Source organism: Nyctibius grandis, chromosome 5 (genome assembly GCF_013368605.1).
Source record: "Nyctibius grandis isolate bNycGra1 chromosome 5, bNycGra1.pri, whole genome shotgun sequence".
NCBI lineage: Eukaryota > Metazoa > Chordata > Aves > Nyctibiiformes > Nyctibiidae > Nyctibius > Nyctibius grandis.
In genome coordinates this window covers 79,672,548-79,692,803 of record NC_090662.1, presented here as the reverse complement: position 1 = coordinate 79,692,803, position 20,256 = coordinate 79,672,548, and the positions used below count along the sequence as shown (strand labels likewise).

At 42.5% G+C, this 20,256-nt stretch overlaps 1 protein-coding gene across 2 annotated transcripts in view; it reads left to right on the top strand.

Moving 5' to 3' along the window:
- ETV6 (ETS variant transcription factor 6) overlaps positions 1-20,256 on the top strand; it is a 147,564-nt gene that overhangs the window by 109,323 nt on the left and 17,985 nt on the right. For both annotated transcript variants that reach the window (XM_068402111.1, XM_068402110.1), the window contains exons 4-5: positions 2,205-2,339; positions 7,468-8,010. In XM_068402111.1, the coding sequence (XP_068258212.1) occupies positions 2,205-2,339; positions 7,468-8,010 (678 nt within the window). The remainder of the gene's footprint in view (positions 1-2,204; positions 2,340-7,467; positions 8,011-20,256) is intronic.

The window sequence follows — 20,256 nt, the reverse complement described above, 5'->3', positions numbered from 1 at the left end:
TAGAGAATATCTGAGTCAGTGCTTTAAAATTTAGATGACTACAGGTAAAGGGACATTACCTCAACATTTCCCAGCAATTAACTATATGTGAAATTTAAGAACTATGAAATAATATCTGCCATAGAGGCATTAAGTTTTTCGAGTGTAGCTACCTGAAAGCTGTATCCTTTCACCTCATGGTTAAACCATGAGAATCGTATCCACTCCCTGCAGCACTTCTAGCAATAAAGTGGGCCCACAGCCCCACAGGTATTCTCCTGTTTAGGGCTGGCCTGGGAAGGGAGGCAGCAGAGGAGGGAGAGAGTGAAAAACGCTTTTCAGCTTCTTAACTAGTATTACTGCATCTGGGTGGTGCAGGAGCATCCCTGCTAGCTAAACAGCCAGGTTTATGGACGTTTTCACTACTCTGTCAGGCCAAATCAAAAGAGGTACAAATTTGCTACCTTATTGCTTGGAGTGTTACAGCTAGTTATGATTATGCCACTGTTGCATTCAAAGATGCAAATTATGTGGTAAAATCACTTTTTAGCCTTTCATGTACTAAACATGGATAAGGTAACTGGGTTCTCAAGGCTTTGTTTTTAATTAGATTTTCAGGTATTGCAATCACCTTTTAAAAATGCCCTGAAGTCACTGCTGAGACAGTAAAAGCAGCCAAGATGCTAAAAATAAAGGAAGCTGAACTATGGAAAGCAGGATGGCTTTAACTGTTTCACTCCAAGACACTAACCTTGGCCACAGATAGAGCATTGGCAGTTTATAGAGACAAGGGACAAATGGCGTACAGCTTACAATCTCATAGATACAACTACTAAAAAACCCCCACACACTTGAGAAAACTCTCCCAGAAAATCCAAGTTCTCCTAAGTGAAACTTCACTAAGTTCCTTTTTAGATAGCATGTTATTGCTGCAACCTATTCCTCTGTAATACAAGCAGTGTCAAACAGAAGAGAGCAAGGAGAATTAAAAGTCGAGAGACTTCCTACCCTGTGTTGCACATTTTCGCTTTGGAATGTGCAACCAGTTACATCAGACAAAATGTCTAAGTACCTAGGTGTTTCATGTAGATGTTGGAGGAAGTGCGTCAGTTCAAGATGTAATACCTAAAAAGACACAAAATAAGCAGTTAGTCCATTGGTCTTGTAGATATTGCAGTGCTAAGTTCCACTGAGGGAAGATACAACAATTCTGGTGCCAGGCAGTGGCAGGGGAAGCGAGGAACAGCCTGCCTGCACCCCAAAAAGAAACAAGCATCTGGATCAATTCACACAAGAACATGTCATCTTGGTGCAGTGCAATTTGCTGCAGACGTTTCTGTGGAAGAGTGATATAACAGCAACTAACAGACTATATTCGCCCATACAGAGCACCAAGTCTGCTGGATTTTGTTTCTTAGTCTGCATCATATCTGTGGTCTAATATTGCCTGTTGCAGTGAGTTCCATACAGATTCTAGTAGCTAGAAATGACGAGCTTTGAGATCCCATTTGAGCATTTCAGGAGTCCAACCCATGACACCAAGAGTGACTTACAGAAGTTCCTAAGGCACCTATAACACTTGAGTGTCTCCAGGAGTTGCTACCCCAGCAAGGGTGTTCAGGATAGTTAAATCTCTCAATTCTTTTCAAGTCTTTGAGTCCATCCCAAAGTAACTTCTCAAATTGAGAGTTCTTCCTCCTGTGGATTTCCTAGAATGGAGTATCTTAGTAGCACACTGCCTCTGGCCTTGAGACACCAGTGTTGCATGGAAAGGCTTTACAGCACCGTCTTTGCTCCCAGCAACTCACTGCATAAATCATGGGGTCCACATTTAAGAATTCTGTGTCCTAAGGTGTCTATCTAGAAAACTGAGGCTGTAATGAGAGAAGGTGGAACACTGAACTAACTACTACTTGTAAAGGTTTGGAGCTCTTGGATGGACAGTCATGTAGCCTGAAAAAAACTCGGTATTGAGGTAATAAAAGCCATGTCTTGTCATTCTCCCATTTTTCCACAGGCACATACAGAGGCATGATATGCGGCTTTTCTTTTTTTCCTTTCAGGGAAGAACCTTGCAAAACAGTGAAATGTAGGATTTTACTGCAAGCATTTTTGGGTCCGAAAATAGCACCCAGGAGCAACGAATTCACGCATCAGATGGCTAAATGAGTCTTCTCAGCAGTATGTAGGTTTTCATTTCCTTTTTCCTGCTGTTTGTCTTTCAGGTGATGTTTTGTATGAACTCCTTCAGCATATCCTGAAGCAAAGGAAAGCTCGTATGCTCTTCACACCTTTCTTCCACCCTGGGAACTCTATCCATGCTCAGCCAGAGGTGATATTACACCAGAATCACGACGAAGGTAACTGTCTCGTGGGAGCTGCCATTATAGAGGCGAGTAGGGTAGGGCTGTGCGGAATTATGTCATTTTCTTGCTCCAAAGTTATTAACTAAAGCTACTCTCCTCCCTTTGTCTCCATAGCTTTAGAGCAATCAGCTGGTCTAGGGAGTCAACTATCCATTCTCCATTCATCTGCTATTATTCTGTCCTGTTTCCAAAGCCTATTTAAAAGCTGTGCCAGATGCAGATTAAAAAAATACCAGAAAGTTTTATTGACCCCATTGATTTCATTTTTCCTCACTCCCAATTAGGTAGACAAAAACGCTTCATGGACTTTTAGTATCCTGGAGATGCAACTAGATGCAATTGTTTGCAGAGCAAGGGAGAAGGCAGCCTGAGAGAGGAACATCTAACTCAAAGTCACTTCATGACAATCTGTCATCGCATCATGACGGAGTTCCTAGAGCTGAGCCCATCTGGTTGCTCAGCTTTTGAGCCGATTGAGAAATTCATGTTGAGAAAAAGTTTTTTTCTGCAGGTTTTCTCTCATTTTTACTGTCAGAATTACTTGCTTAAATTATTAGTTAGCCTTCTAGTAGTGTTCACACATACCATGCCTGTCAGAGGTGGTGAAGAAAGAATAGATTTGTTTACGGAATTGCAGATTCGGGCTGCTTCTGCTCATTATTACTACAGATCAACATGTAAGTGTACTTCCTTCAATGGAAAATTGAGGTTTTAGTTTCTTTAAAAATACACACACTAAAGTACTTCTTGGTTTTCTCGAATAACAGAAAAAAATGAATCCTAAGCCTTTTGAAAGGTCCTTTCCATAAAAGCATCATGGAGAATTAACTTTTTGAATTAAAAAAAAATCTAGGAAAAAGTAGTAGTGTTTTGTTTTTTTTTTTAAGTGAACAGGAGAAGAGAATAGAAGTGAGTTTGGATATCGCCTTAGTCTCTGCTAACTGGAGAAAAGATGCACAAGTTATTTCAAGATTCAACGTGGGATTGCAAGAGAAGATTTCAGGGGTACTGTCAGACCTATACTAGTTGCCCATGGCCAGCCTGAGCAAGCCAGAATCAAGTGGCACCAGCTAAACTCTGCGACTAAGCCAGAAGCAGGACAGCAGCAGGTGGGATAAGGACACTCCAAAGTGTTTCCACACAGCTGTGTAAATATTTCAGATTAGAAGAGGGTGCTACAGGTCAGGATGATGTTGAATTGGCAGGGTTGTGCAAGGGACAGTTGCCTAGTGTATTAAGATAGGCACTTTCCAGAGACCATTATGAAAATCTCCATTATTGCCTGAAGCTTGGCGTTCACGCACAAGTGTTCCCTTTCTAAATTTCAAACAGAAATGCTATCTGCCCTTTCAGACACCCCTACATTAAAGATATGGGGCAATTTTCACTCTAGAGAGGATTTCACAGGGATGTTGAGTTGGCCTTTCATGTGTGTCATGTAAAACGTAAGTCCTTTGCAATCTAGTCCAACTTCTGTCAGAGCACAGGATGATTAAGAAACAACTTTGATTTCCTCCTCACAGTATCTGGCTGCTAATAGTACCACTGTTTTTGCTTAGAGAACTCTGTGCTATTACTTAAAACTTTTCTTTATAATGACAAAAATTAGTTCTTGTTTTGCTGTGAGAGGAACTTCAAAACAAGCTAAAGAAACTGCAGCTTACCTGCCACAAGACTCTGAGCAATCAGAAAATCTCGATGCCAAGAATTTATAGGCAGGTGAATTTATTTATGTATTTTGACATTCCTTCTTTCTTCTTCCTGTTTCACAGAGTCACTTGGGAGAAACTAGCACAATTAAGTTTACCATTTTCCCTCAGCAGAATGCAACTTAGTAAAAAAAGGAGAATGAATGTGAGAAGCAGAACTTAACCCTGCCTAACTCACAAACTGTAACAGGGGGATCAAGTGTTACTTTGGCACAATTTTGAGTGGTTAAACTTCATAGGTGATGCATCTTTTTTTAGAGTCCCTCCTTACTCCAGTGATCTTTTTCCATTTTCCTCTTCTGGCTCTTTTACCCATTTCCTAATAAATTATATACTTATGATCCTGCTTCTAAATGTTTTCATTTTAAGTTAGTTAATCCAGAATCAGATGAGACCAACACTTATGTCTAGTGGCTTTTTACTATCTTAAGCAAAGTGCGTTTGACTGAAACCAGTTGACAGCGGTTCAAGAAATCTCCAAGATGCATTGGCATTGGCTTGGAATCTGCCCTGTGGGCATCGGTCTCTGTCCCTGTAGAGGGATGAGCAATGGAGAGTGAATTACCTACATCTCCAGCGGTCCTTCTGACTCAGCACTGAGTCACTTGATGGGATGCCATACAGGAAGCTTACACTGTCATTCCCTGCAGTTCTTTTATGGTTAAGCAAAGAGTGCCAATCTTTGGGATTGTCACACCAGCAATTGCTCACTCCCAGAGTGAGTGCAGCCCCACCCAGATCCCTACATGGATCAGATAGGTCAGCAGTTTTCCTGGGAGCTAAATTCCCTTTCACAGCTTTCCCTTCAAGAAAAGAGTGTTGGTCACTCAGAATGAAGAGCCAGACTGATGAGTGAATCTATTCCTGCAGGAAATGATATACCGTATGTGCTCAACTTACAGTCATCAGATATGCCAAGGAATTAATGTGATGAGGAATTTATTCTGTTCAGGGTCATTCGTGGCAGTGGAACTGCTTGAAACTGAGTTTGAATTGTTTTATGGTAAACAGCAACTTCGGCCATGAGAAGATTCTTTAGTTAAGTATTTAAAGGGAAAGATCTTGGAGGAAAGTGAACACTAGTGTGTGTCCGTTTGTGGTTTTTCCTCTTGCTGCTTTTTAAAGAGTTCCTTGGTCCCTACCTTCTCTCCGCCCTGTCTTTGTTCAGTATCACCATGGTTTGGGAGCAGACAGATAGGTCTGCTGCTGTTTGGAGCTTGTCAGAGCCAACTGATGTTTGCAGAGAGCTTGGTGGAAAGCACAGCAAGGCATTTCTTTCTGCTTTCAAGATACCTGCTCCCCACAGCTAAGGCGCTTTAAATAAGTAAGACAAACAATACAATATTCTGGTCTGTATTTACAGGCCAAGGATGAGCGCAGTGCATTTGAATGTGCAGTGATGGGCGTGGATGGTCTGTAGAAGATAGGATGCTGAGTAAAATTGGGGGGTTGGTTTTCCTTCTGTTGTGGCAAAGAAAGCAGACTTTAAGAAAAGATAGCCACAGAGGTAGGTACAGTTGTAAATTAATTCTTCTTTGATCTTCACATCATTTGGGCTCTCCCACATGAGCTGGCCACATTGTGTTTAAAGCTGTTTGGGTTTAAACAAGAACAATACACAGCTCTGGAGTTTCATGTCCTCCAGCTGTTTCATTGTGAGTACCTTAAATAGCTCTACAAATGCATTTTTCTTATCTGGGACCACAAGTGTATGAAGTAAGTGTTCTGGAGCCATGTAGTTTTTGTCTAAAATTTCAGATTTTCCTGTAGACTTTAGTCTCCCTGTGTAGACGAACAGCCCATTGAGTAGGCAAAAGGGTTGGTGCTATGTCACTGCCTGGCACTACATTTTCTCAGGACTAGAGCTTTTCCTGTCCAGGCCTTTCCCTGAGTAAGTGCTGATCCCTCTCCTAATCACAGAATCACAGAATGTTAGGGATTGGAAGGGACCTCGAAAGATCATCTAGTCCAATCCCCCTGCCGGGGCAGGATTGCCTAGACCATATCACACAGGAACGTGTCCAGGCGGGTTTTGAATGTCTCCAGAGAAGGAGACTCCACAACCTCTCTGGGCAGCCTGTTCCAGTGTTCAGTCACCCTCACTGTAAAGAAGTTTTTCCTCAAATTTAAGTGGAACCTCCTGTGTTCCAGCTTGCACCCATTGCCCCTTGTCCTGTCAAGGGATGTCACTGAGAAGAGCCTGGCTCCATCCTCTTGACACTTGCCTGCCTGGGTTCCGGGGCAGCAGGAGGCCCTGGGTCTTTACCTCAACAAGGTCTTCAACGAGTATCACTGCCTTGACAAGAGAGCAAGAGGATCATTAAAGAGGATCGGAGCAAATGGAGTGAACAAACAGGCAGACACAAATAGGCGGCTACTTGTTTCAGTTGTTGACATGTACCCAGCAGTTTCCTTATCATCCAAGGCTTTCAACAAACAGCACTGAAATTTGATGTTTGTTTTTCATATAAAAACCTGTTAGTTGCTGTGCTCTGGTGATATTTTCCTCTTTGTCAGTAATTTCCCAAGTCAAAATTAATGGCCTTAGCTAAGCTGAAAGTTTGCACTGTTTATGTCAAGCATTTCATTTTGTGAGAGGATTGTTAGTACTCAAAGACATTGACCTAGAGCCGCGATTTATCTCCCCTCTACTGTTAAGGATTACAGCTGGGGAAGTATGCTCATGCAAAAGTGATGCTAGAAGTCTTCCTGCTGAAGAAATGTAATTGCTTATATGGGGCAACCCATCAGTAGACAGCACAGACTAAATAAAACAAGGTGAAAATATCCTTATGAAGATATTACATGCTCTTAAAATCAAGGCAGGGATAAAATTTAGCTAGTGTTTCACAAAGAGCTTCCTACCAGTGGGTTTTTTTAGATAACCCAGTCCTTATTTCAGACTAAGATATTCTCTACCTTGACCCAAGCCTCTGCCATCTAAAACTTACTACTCAGTATCTTCCTGAAGACATTTTCCCTTTAGATCTCTGCCCTCTCCCTTACAGAGCTCATGGTGGTACAATAACAGGGACCACATGTAGAGACATGAATGGCAGGAGATAAGTTTCAAAGCATTTGCACAGAAACACAGTACAGCTGAATCAGATCTTACTTTCTTCACTTGTGTTCCAGTCAGCTTCTCAAAATGGGATTTCTCTTAACACGTTTCCACAGGAACTACCGTTACATGGTGGTGGAGGGAGATTGTTTTCACATTACTGATTTCATTCTGTGTAGTAATAACTATCTACATTTATATGGCATTTTTCTGGGCATCTGTAGGTCACACAAATAAAAACATTTCCAAGCTGACAGCAGTACCCAGTAAGCCCAGCTGGCGGTTTGACAGTTAGATCCTACACCTTGATCACAATATAGAGAACCTGTATTTTCTTTTTTTTAATCCACAGATAGCTTTGTCCAGAGACCTTCAAGACCATCCACAGAAACAGTCCACCACAACCCCCCCACCATTGAACTGTTGCATCGTTCTAGATCACCCATCACCAACAACCACCGTCCATCACCAGATCCTGATCAGCGGCCACTGAAGTCCCCTATGGACAACACTATCCGTCGCCTCTCCCCAGCCGACAGGGTGCCGGGGACAAGGCATCAGCAAGAGAACAACCATCAGGAGCCCTATCCTCTCTCAGTGTCCCCGATAGAAAACAACCACTGCCCGCCTCCTTCGGAGGTGCTCCAGAAGCCCTCCAGCCCTCGCCAGGAGAACACCAGGGTCATCCAGCTGATGCCCAGCCCTATCATGCATCCCTTGATACTGAACCCCAGGCACTCCGATTTCAAACCACCAAGGTTGTCTGAGGATGGGCTGCACAGGGAGGTAAAGCCAATTAACCTGTCCCACCGAGAAGAGTTAGCTTATATGAACCACATCATGGTGTCTGTATCCCCTCCTGAGGACCATGCAATGCCAATTGGAAGAATAGCAGGTAAGTGACATTCTCTACACCAAAGCTGACGCTCTTCATTCATAACTAACCATACTGTGTATTAAGAGCTTCTTATTTCCTTTTGCAACTCTGTGACCTCAAGAGTTTACTGGCATTCTGCAAGTTTCACCACATCTGTGGTTTAGACAGTTAGATATGGTTAAATGAGTTTCGAGGCAGGTAAGCAAAGGTGCAGAGTGACTTGCTTGTGACCGCAGAATGCGTAATTGGTATTGAAACATTTGTGTCCTGACACTCACTGCCTCTCTACCCACTAGCAATCCTTTTGTTTCCCAAGATACTTATCTCCAAAGCCTTGTCCTGCAAAGAGGTAATTTTCCAAGAGTTGCATTCACATTAGTGTCCAGTCTCATGGAAAGGAAAAAAAACCCTGTTAGTGGCCTTTCAGATAATGCAGCATCAAACCCGCTATTACGGAGATGGACTAATGAAATACCACCTCAGAGTCCTACTTTGTAGGCTTCCCTGTACTTCTCACACTAGGATTGTCCCTTTTTACGGAAACAAGGTTGCCTTTGTCCCACGCAAACCACAGGCATTGTCTCACTTTTGTTATCGTAAATAACTGACATCACAACAGCTGAATCAGGAAGCTGAGGTTACAGAACATGTTTTTTGTACTTGAAAGGGAACTGTAAATAGATAGGGAGAGGGGGAAGGGAAATCCAACCACTTCAGAAATATGCTGAATGCCCCAGTAACCAATGTCTTTTGAGAGATGTAAATACACACCACACCCAAAAACATTCCATGCTTTTATGTCAGCAGCGAACTAATGTGATACCCAGCTCCTGTGGGGTATTACAGATGTCCACAGAGGTGCATTTTAACACACATTGTTCTTTTTTGTCCTTACATGCCTTAAGTTTGTTACAGATGTGGTGCTGCCTCAGCTTTAATGAGGAAGATTTTCTATTTTCTTAAGACTTACCACTTTAAATTCAAAAGGTACCTGTCTCACCATCTCGTCAAGCATCAAGCACAAGGGCCATGATCCTTTCATATAATAGAGAGATGGGTTACAGAAATTAATCCTTTGACACTTTTGCCTGGCTGACATTTGTCTCTCTCCTTTTGATTTTTATTACCCACACGATTCTCAGCAAGAAATATACTTAATGTTATGGCAGAGAAGATACCCTACTGGTTGCAACACTGGTGATTTCCTTTCCATAAAGTACCATTGGAAGATCAGAGGGGTTGTTAATTTTTATTTTTTCAAAAGGAAACATTCTCTAAGAATGAAGCCTGGACTGAAAAGAATATAAGTAAAAATATGGGGAGCGGGTGGTGGTGTAATTTTTTAATTTAAACCCAGGAGTTTTCTTACATAATTGGGAATCTTTGGTTTCTGCACGTTGCGCACTGGGTTCAGTGACACCAGCCTGTAACTAGTACCCCCACGTCCTTCCCATCCCTATGTTGTTTGCAGGGCAACGGAGCCCAAGCCCATGGGTGTTTGGGCCTAACACAGTTGCCTGGCAAATACGCGTAGCAGTTTAAAGTGTTATACACAGGCTATATTTGCATGCTTAACTGCTTTCACTTGGAGTCTCATGGCTTTGCTTAGACCCACCAGCGTGGGTGGCATGTCTTGAAGAGCTAGTGAAGTATTTCTTGCCAAAAAGACCTGAGGTGTACTCCAGCAGTTCAGATGAGGGCAGTGCTTTATGGCCAAGGGTCAGGGGATTATATAGTTGACAGTTGCTAGCATCTTAGATTTCTACTGATAAATTTGCCAGTGTACTTCCATCAGCACCCCATGTCCTTTAATTGTAAACGCCAACAAGCTTCACTTGCTCTACAGGCACAAGCTAGTGCTATTCTGTTTGGGTTATAATGGCTCCTGAACCATAGCTGGACCCTGTAAAGGGCTCACAGCCAATTTAAAGGTGACAAAACCCAGATTACTATCAAAAATGTAGACAGCCCATGTTTCATACTTGAAGTCAGCTTCATCAGTGCTATTGAATTCAATGGCAGCATACTTAGGCCCCCTAGAAAGAAAGTACACACCTACTTCCCCACCATCTCACAGCCTTCAATTAAGAGCTCTTGCCATTAAGTGATTTCATTTTAAGAGCATTTCTTTTTTATGTCAGTGTAAATCTGTCTTCCACCTGAGTGTCCTTATCTTCACTGACACCACTGTAGTTAACATGGAGGCTTTTGACCAACCATGGCTCTCCACTTCAATTTGAGAGAGACCATGAAAATTACAACACTTGGCTCTTAAACTGCAAATGTACATCAATACAGATGTATTGTTAAAAAGAGCTTTTTAAAAATCACTGGCATTATTTCCATTTTATGGATGAGGAAGACTGATGGGTTGGGTAATGAAAAGATTTACCAATAAGTCCAGTGCCAGAGCTAAATACTTACCTGTTTACATTGGTGAGAAGAGCGCCTTGACTTTCTACTGACTTAACCATTTGCATGCAGGTGATTTTCAGGGGAGATAGTGATGAGGAGCAGCTACCAGGGAAGCCCCGTGGGCTGCTGACTAAAACATTGGGCTGAGCTCCAAAACATGTTCTATTCCCAGCTCAGATATTTTAAATTGTAAAAGGAATTATTCCTGGACTTAAGATACCTCACAACCTCATAAACGTGTTTACATGTAGACAGAGTCTGTTTTTAAATGCAGCATGCAATTACTTGGTGCTGAGAAAGAAAACAATGTTTTCGCTTGCTGCTATCCACAAATACTCTGTTTTCAGGAGGTCGATCAATAGAGCTCTGGACTTCCTGTCAGACAAAATAATGACCTCTACTCACTGGCTGACTAATCTTTCCTACCTTTTTATGTAATACCGTTTCTCAAAATATTAATTTTACTGGTAAAGCACTTTCCCTTTTACAGCAAAGAATTTCACGTTGAAGGTCTTATTCTCTTTTCCTCTAAGGCCATTTTACACTTTTCTATCAAAGGAAGAGGCATAAAGTATCTTTATGTTACTCATTAAGGTCCCATATATTATTCATCAGTGGCTAGAGCTGATTTTAAAAATTATGTTTAGCTATCTTCTCAACACAATATGCACGAGTCTTTTCCATAACTTTGTCAGAACTAGAGGTCATTGTGTTGGGATGATCCAAAGGCAGACTTGCATCCCCTGTAAATACACCAGGCAAGGGTTAAGCTAACTAACTCAGGCATCAATAGTCATCTAGCTACGGCAGCACTTAAAATATTAAAAATACCTCAGAAGGGGAGTTATGCAGAGTGGTATAATGGACAATTTTCCCCACTGGCACTGCTAATTCAAAGCAGCAACCGTGTTTGTTGGTAGTTGGCTCCTAACTTGGACTCTAGCAAACAGGCAGTCTGTCTATCTGGCTTACTTTTAGCTCTGAATTTTTTAAATAGTCGGTCTTGGTTCCCCCCAAATAGTCTCCAAGAATTTCACTATGTGGGAAAAAAGAATATGGTTTTCTTTTTTTTAGTGGTTTTTTTTTTAACGCAGTTGCAGTTTCAATCAAGAGAGACGCCTGAAATTAGCTCTTCTGCAAAATGGAAATTCTACTTTCCATACACCTCTGCTGGGAAAGTTTTGTTATCAAACATTTTAGGAGTTTGATATCTCATAAAAGGTACTTCCCCAAGGTACAAGGAGAGGCAGGGGTTATTGCGTTGGCAAGCGTTCATAGCGCGTCATGGCTGAGGCATGCACCGCAGCCCCGGTGGAACCACAGCCTCCAGAAACCCTCCCTGCATCCATCCTGAAGTTCTACCCCCATGGCTTTCCTTGGGACCTCTGCCATTGACTTCAACCAGGGCAGCTTTTCACCACAACACTTTATTTAGGTGTCAAAAATGTCCTTTTTTCAGATATCCGGGTCTACCTCAGCTTGTTAGGATGAAGGAAGATGGAAACTGACATATTAGATCTCACCATAAACCTGTTGGTTGCCTAAAGAGGCAGTTATGGGATTATCCAACTACAACAGGGTTGGTTTTGTCCTAACTTTTATCACATAGAGGTTGGCTTAGAAACATCCAAATTAATCTAATGACATGCTGGAATTCACCTCACTTTTGATTCAGTCACTTGAAACTCACTAATACAATTCTGGATGTTTCTTGTGAGGGGAAATACATTGCTGAGCAGGTTCCTGAGATTTCCAGCTCCCAGTCTCTTTTTCTGTACTAGCTATCTGGGACTGAAATGTTTGTTCACTAATCCACAGCAAATGCTGGCCCTGAAACTCTGGGATACAGATACAACTACCCCTTTACTCAAGCACGGCCCAGTACAGATACTAACTAAACAACTGCACGGGTGTGAAAGGCAAGGTCCCAGAGAGCAGTGGTAGGTGCAGCTGGACTCCCCCCAAGGGCTTTCCTGTCCTGTTGGAATTCGGACCCAGTAAAACCCGTTAAGCACAAAGTTCATTCAGTGCATGTCTGAGGCAGACCTGTCCCATTCCTACAAGCAGCTTGGAAGAATGAGCACTGCTATTTGTCTGCAGAGCCCCACCCTGCCTATTGCTTTTGATTCTGCTCTGCATTTGGTGGGGGGGAAATCTAAAGGCAGGTGAATATTGTGCCTGTTGTTGTCTGTTGGTATGCTGTTCTTACCAGCTGGGTTACCTTAGCAACTGGGCTGTGTTTGACTTTATGAGCTGCCAGATTTGTTTCTTCTAGTTCAGGAGTCTGAGGAAAAGCCAGGTAATGTTTAAACTGTTCAGAGGCGCCTTGTCTACCACTGTATTGGTTTGGCCCATAAAGCTATTGACTGCTGTTGGAATGAGGATAGGCAAGATTCTTACCCTGCCAAAGTCATGAAAGAGATCTACCTCCAGCTTTGCTTCGGACTTGCCGCAGCCCCTCGGTGTGCCACACATCCAGAGAGTACAGGGGCGTAGCATGAACCCCGCAGGTTTGTAGCAAGACACGTATAAGTGACTTCTCAATAAAAACAGTCTGACGGCCGAAACTGAAAATGCAGTCCCCTGTTAAGAGCACATCAGCTATGAATGACTCACATTCTACTAAAATCTACAAAACAGCGCTTATGATGGGTGCAGACTGTGGGCTAGCTCTGAGTATGGGGAGGTCTTCCACCCGAAAGCTCTGTAAGGATAGTAGTTTGGTTGTTTTGTGTCAGGAGAGAGGTTGAAGGGGGAACAGGATCAGGGATTCTCCTCCCCCTTTGTTTGAAAAACTTAATCACTTGTCATAAACTTGTGTGGGAGGGGGACAGACAGGAGGGATTAGTTGAGTGAATCTTTCACAAACAAAGTGCTTTAAAAAGTGAGAATCAACTAATACTTTTTTTTTTTACTTTGGAGTTGAGCTGGAAAGCTTCTATTAAAGGAGGATAAGACAAACAAACTCAGCTGATCAAGCTATTAGATTCATAACAGTAGACATTTAGAGCTTAAACATCACAAGTCACCACACTTCAAAACACAGCACCTTGGTCATCGGTGTCTCCTCAACTTATCTACTAGGACCAGAGCCCCAGTGTCCACATTTGTTCCAGATGCGTCAATATGATGTTTACAACTGTGTCAAGTTGTAGGATGATCTTTTTTTTTAACTGATATACCAGCAAAATCCTTTGTGTAAATGCAGTTATACCACATTAGTTGATTTTCCTTTCTGTACAAAATAGCTGTACAGGCACAGTTACTATGCAATGGCATATTCTGGGTGGTAGAGAGGGAATGTGGGAAAGCAGGCAAAGAACAGTTACACTTGTATAGTAAAACGAGTGAAAACCAACAACTAAGCACAACTTAGGAGTTAAAACTTTTGCAGTAGCTGATACTGTTAGCCCTCACATAAGGGATGCAGCTTCCTCTTCCATTTAATTTTTAGTGTTTGCAATACAGTAGTATCTATAGGTTCTATTGTGCTACAGTCCCTGCCCCAAAGAGTTTAGTGTCCAGACAGACAAGGTAAATAGAAAAAAAGAAAGGGCATGCAAAGGTGAAAGGTCTTTTCAAGAGCTGTTGGTGAGAGGTGTTGGAAAGAGAGCTATACTGCATAGAAAATAAAGTCATGCAGTACAGTGTATCAGTAGACACTATCTGACCAGTCCCCCACTCAAAATTGTAGGTTAAATTTACTTCCAGATTCTAGTAACTAATAACACCTTTTGTTATGCTATAGTGCCTCACATTTACAGGTTCCAATTTGTTAAAAAAAAATGTATTATCCAATTTAAAATTGGAACGACCAATACCCTGCGCTACTGGTCAGGCTGGTATTTCCTTGTTTTTTTTCTTCACTAGATGTCTCATCATGACAGCAACCCAAGCTAGCCATAAACTCGAGAGGCTGGGTATATAACTTACACTAAGCTCTCTGCAGCTGCTTTTGTCTGTTGCAGCATTTAAAGCTAGTTGTAATGTTTCTGTGATACAGCCACTTCTGCATCAGTGTTGCAGTCACATCCTCCAAGCAAATGCAGAACCTGCCCAACTGTGGCCATTTACTACTGGGACACTAACTTGGATTCTTGAACCCAAATCAGTCTAGTCTTTTTTTCTCTTACTTATGAATTGTCTACATGTGTAAGGCAGTGAGCACAGCAGGTGCTAATAGTAAAGACTTGAACCTAATTCTCTCATATAGTCATTTGGTGGTTTGTAAGTGACTTTATTCCAGAATGACAACACTGCTTCCTTCTACAAGGAAGTCACTTATGTTGACAGGCATGTTCACACAGACCTGCCATGTCACTTGGTATCAGGGAAGAGCCTACGCCAGTCAGGTTCCCTGTGTGCACAAGCACTCAAGGTTACTATCCATCCAGCGATGTTCATCACTGTTTCATTCCTTACTATTCCCCCTTCCAAAGTTGCATCACAAACTTCACTGTGGTGAATTCTTATCTAAACTGAAAATGATTGCTGTATCCTCCTTTGAAGAGGACGACAAACCAAGCTGTAGAGACTTAGCTTTTGTTCTATGCTTCCTTAGAGGTATTCTGTTTTTTTAAAACAGCACATATCATTGCTAATAACGTAGGAGCCTACCTGTATACATGCCTGAGCCTGCCACGGCTATCTTTACCACTGTCATGAGGCATGATCCCAGCAGGGTTTGACAGCACAGTACTGACTGGTGGGCTTTTGTGAAGCACAGACTTTGGAGGCAACTGTGACAAGACAGTCACGGCAGCTGAACAAGTTACAGCCTGGCAGACTACAGAAAACCAAAACAGTGGTTCACTTTAGCATGTTAAGTTGTAAGCAGTGGGGGTTCAGTGCCTGCTTTCCAGGCAGCTGACCCTCCTTCCCATAGGGCAGTATCTCACACAGACAGCTTGGAGCCTTGAAAGAGCCTGGGAATCTTGGTGTAGGCACGGCCTGTCACTCCCATTTAGATATGACAATGATAATGTGACTGGCCTTGTTTAATCACTTGCCCTTGCAGTCATGTACACTTTTAAATTTGCAATATGTGCCACATCTATTCCAAGCCCCTTGTGGAAAGCCAGACTACTATAAAGAGACTGAAGTATGGGTGAGAGTCAAGCTCATAGAGTTCATATTCATAGGAGAAGTTTTCATTATAACCTTGAGAGTCATCTTAATGTGGCATTATCAATTAATTCCAGCACAAAAGTGTGCCTTCCCTATCAATTCAACTAGTGACACTCAAGCAATAGCTGAATGGCAATAGCTTGGCTAGGTGGTTGCAGATTTTCTGTGAAGTGTCTTGCTTTACAGCTGCCTCCATTCTTACTGCACAGTTACAGAAATTGAGTCAGGGCTTGTTCAGGTCCACTCAGAAGCCAGGACTGACCAAGCCATAGGAAAGCTCAGTCATTTAGATTTCATCCTTCTCGTTACTGTACTGCAGCATCTACGTGCCATGGCTAGACAGATGTGGTAAGTGGGTTCAGAGTACCCTCAGCCTCTATTGAGGTCAGCAGGATGTTAAACATTTTTTTAAGAAACTAGCCTTTTAATGAAAACATGTCCCTTATTTTCCCTGTATATTTCACGCTTTCTTCAGGCTAGAGTTGCTCTGGTAATTCAGGTTTGTTTCTACAAAGCACTTTGAACCCTTTTAGTTAAATAAGAAAAACACACTGTATTGTTGACAGTGTTGACACTACACTTCACTGTCTTCAGAGACAGGCCTATTTAAGTCTAGTGTTAATATTACTCAGTTAGAAGTGGCATACAAAAGTTTACATCAGTTTATGTTAATTCAAATGCACACCTTTAAACTGGTAAGACTCCAGATATAAAGAAGGTCTCAACAATATACCGTTTTCCGTCTCTGTTGAGGGAAGGGAAGGAAGAGAGTTAGAGTTTGGCTATGTCTACATGTGAAGATTTAACCTGTAGAAGAGGAGGTCACATTTCAGTTTTCTGCAAGGGGCCTATCAGAAGTGCTAAATGTACAGGTTATGAAGAAGTCCCTTTAGGAGGGGCTTCCTGTGTACACACCAGGAGCCACATCCTCCAGCCACACTCACACCTCCAAGAGAGCTTTGGGCTTTCTGATGGAGCACAGAAGTGAGGTTCTTGGGCAGCAGTCTCCTACAAACAACTATTTTCTGCTGTTGAAAAAAAACAAAACAGCTGAGATACCTCATAAGACTAAACCTGAGGGTGAACTGAGCTTGTAACAGAAGATACTGGGGATTCTAACATTGTAAGGTCAAAAATCATTACTCTTGTTGAAAATTACTTTACTGTAGTTAAGTCGTTCCTCCTTTTGCTTGCTTCTCTAAAGTAGAATCCAGAAGATGAAACTTCATCCTTCATTCTTAAATTCTCCTCATTAAAGTGTTTGGCCAGTTTTCTGATGTCAAAGTGGTTATGAGGTGTTTGTAGGATGAGCACGTGAGCAGGCAGAGGTTGAATTTCTTTCCCTTTTCCTAGTTATTGCCCTTCGTGAGCAATAAAGGTGAGGAAAAGCCACAGGAGGATCAGAGGCAGGTTTCTTTAGCAAGATAAATGGAAGAGTGCTCTTTACCATTGTGGTGGAGCAGGAAAAGAGCAGCACTTGATGCTAATACTGGAAATACCTGTCTGGGGGAGATGGGGGTATGGAACAGGAGAACAGGGCAGGGAAAAAAAAATAAAATTTTTTAATACAGTAGACTTCAGCTTGCAAATTCTTGATCTATTGAACTCTCTGGCCCATCCATTACATATTCTTTGTGATTTGAGTGCTCTTTTCTACAACCACATGAGGGATATGAACCTTTTGGATCCTCCTTACCCTTACAAGTTTTTATTGCCAAAGATAGAGCTTGGCCTCGACTTGCTGTGTTACTTTTACAACCTCACAGCACAACTGCTTGCAGGATGACAGTCTCAGGTTTCTGCTGTCCTTCTGCCTGATCTCCCACTCAGTGTTTGGGTACAAGACAGAAACAACATACAACTGTTGTATTGTGTGATCTGGCAACCTCTTTCCTCAGCCTCAGGTTTAATTTAATGAGCTGAACTAGCAGTTGTCTGCCAGGAGGTTTCTCCACATAGAAACATTGGCTTTACTGTACCAGCTTACCACCCTGCTTCCAACAGCAGCAAACTTTCACAGAAAGAAAACTCTTTTCCCTCAGTAACCTGGACATGGATTACCAGATAGAGATGATCAGGGCTGCTCCATCTCAGCATCAGTGCTCCCCCAGTCCTCAGAGCCATTGAACCCCTTAATCATGAGACTTGGTGACTTTTTTGTTGTAGTTTTGTCTGCTAAAATAAGTATGTAATGGAATTAGATAGATATTGAGGCTGGACTGTGTCTCAACACAGCACTAATCCTACTGTAGCATGTCTGTCTTTCTCAGTGTGCTGTCTTTTGGTTTCCCAATTGTTTGGTTTTTTTTTGCTATGGAAAAGGTTTTCAGCAAGAATATGGGAGCTGATTTGATAAGTCCAGCCATATGTCTTTCCTCTCCTTTGCACCAGCTTTATTTTTCCTCCCTCTCCATTTGTGTGATGAGAGCACGTTAACTGAGTAGTTCTCACCGTACTCGTGAAACACATTAGAGCATCAGCCAGCCTGATAAACTTCATGCCCCAGTTAGATAGCCCGAAGGTCCATTTGACTTGTCCAGAAAGCTCTGCCTGTTGCACGGTTTAGGATGTGATTAAAATGCAATTAGAGCTCATCTCCATGGCAAGCCTAAACCAAGGACTTAGGAGTTCTCTCCCAGTCTTTTTTATTTTCCATACAATTGAACGGCCATTAACCTTTGTGATTTCTTGGTTCTGGCTACAGTTTAAACAAATACAAATGTCCCAAAGTACTGTTGTCTTCTGGGAGACTTACTGGCCTTCTCAGGCAAGGGGGATGATCACAGACAGTAGGCTGAAGGTCCGTGGGACCTTCTGGTCCCCTCTGTCTTTCCTCCCTGTCCTCACCTGCTCTGCCAGCATAGTCTTACCGCTTCCTTTGTGCTGGCTTTAGCATTCACTAGATCTTCCTGCATGCAAATTCAGCTCTCAAATAGCAGAAAGCCAGCTGGTGTTTTTTGCAGGGTTTGTTTTCTTCTGTTTAAGTGATTTAAGTCAGTTCACGGAGAATCTAACAACAGAGACAGCACAAGATAAGCAGCAGGAGGAAGGGAGGATAAAATGGAAGGGAGATGAGGATGTTCTTCTCGCAGTGGCTATGGCCAGCTGAATTTTACCAGTTCATCATTTTGATACCATGAGCATCACCACGTTAGCTATCCTAACCACACTTCAGGTGTACTTACGGAAACCAGAGTAGCAGAGAACTTATAGAGAAGCTCTGTTCATTAATCTCAGCTGTGAACAGCCATTATTTGCCTCACTGTGAACAAATGCAGCTGAAGCACAAATCACCTTTTAAAATAAAGGGGCCCAAGCTTGGGAGAACTCTTCAGCTGGTAGAAATCACAGAACCATTTAAGTCAAATGATATCATGCTGGAGAAATTTTAGGCTAACCTACCCAGCAAGGGGTAAGACCTCAGCTGATGTCAGAGGGAGTATGACATTACTTTGGCATGATCTCTTCCTCTGTGAAGCCATGTTAATTTCCAAGTCAGTCATCAGCCAGACCGAACGCATTTTATAGAATGATCTTCAGTGCAAGATGTGGGTGGGTCTCGCAAAATGTTTCTGTGGTTCAGAAAGGATTTTGGTAGTTGATCCATGAAGAGGGCCAGCTCTGCTTCTGCACCATGGGCCTCGCTTAAACAACAGGGGTCTCAGATGCAGGGTATGTTTTAGGAAATATCGCAGTGCAGGGGAATGTTATATTCTGGACAAAAGAGGTTTTTAACATAGGTATGCCTATACTGCTAACAGCATTATTTAGTCTAAGGGAGCACAGATGTAAGACCTCTCACTACTGCAACATCAAGACTACCAGTCTTGTGTCTGCCTTGGCCAGATGATACTAGAGAAGTCGTTCGTAATGGCTGGACAAGTGTCAAAATACTAGGAACCTAAGGTCCATTATGTTTCATTTATGTATCATTCTGAGATGGTATTTCAGTTCTAAGGGATATATGTATTAATATCATATAGCCATTAGGAAGTATTTATATGCCAGTGTTCTTTAGATGTGTGTTCAGAAGACTGTGCCTATAGACTTAAAGCATATTTGAAATGAAGAATCTATAATACATGCTTCCACTCACACAGTGTATATTTGACTGTGTCAAGGGATTCGTAATGACAATATTACAGTCTTCCCTTTTTTGTAACATGACCGTAGCAGTGCTGTAAGTGTGGGCAGTAAACAGAGCTTTTTGGCCAGAGAAGAGAAAGAGTTTTACCATGCCAAGGAGGAGTGGCTGAGGTTTGGACACTTCTGCCACTTCTGTCCACTCTGTGAAAGGAGGGGTTAAATCTAGAGCAAGGAGGCAAGCTTCCTGCTATCAGTGGGGTTCAAAGACAGCAATTGCTGTTCATGGGAGAGATTTCTTCCTACTCCTCAAACCCCAACTGCTCTGTCTCCTCTCCCCCACCCTCTCCAGAGCTGTGCAACTGCGTGTTTTTCTTGTGCCTACTTTCAACCCTGTCCGCCAAGCAGCAGCCAGGAGACTGAGTGAGCAGGCAGCCCCCAAGGCTTTACTCTAGCTTGGTCGACCTTGGGACTGTACAACACATGGCTGTTATTAGCAGGAGTGTGAAACTGCTGCTTCTTGCACATGTAGGGCAGTGCTTATGGGGGACGTTTTGAGAGCCAGCTAAGTACTCTACACCTTATCACTACCTTGTGCGTAACTACAAAAATCCCTCGAGAAGCATTAACTACAGGAAG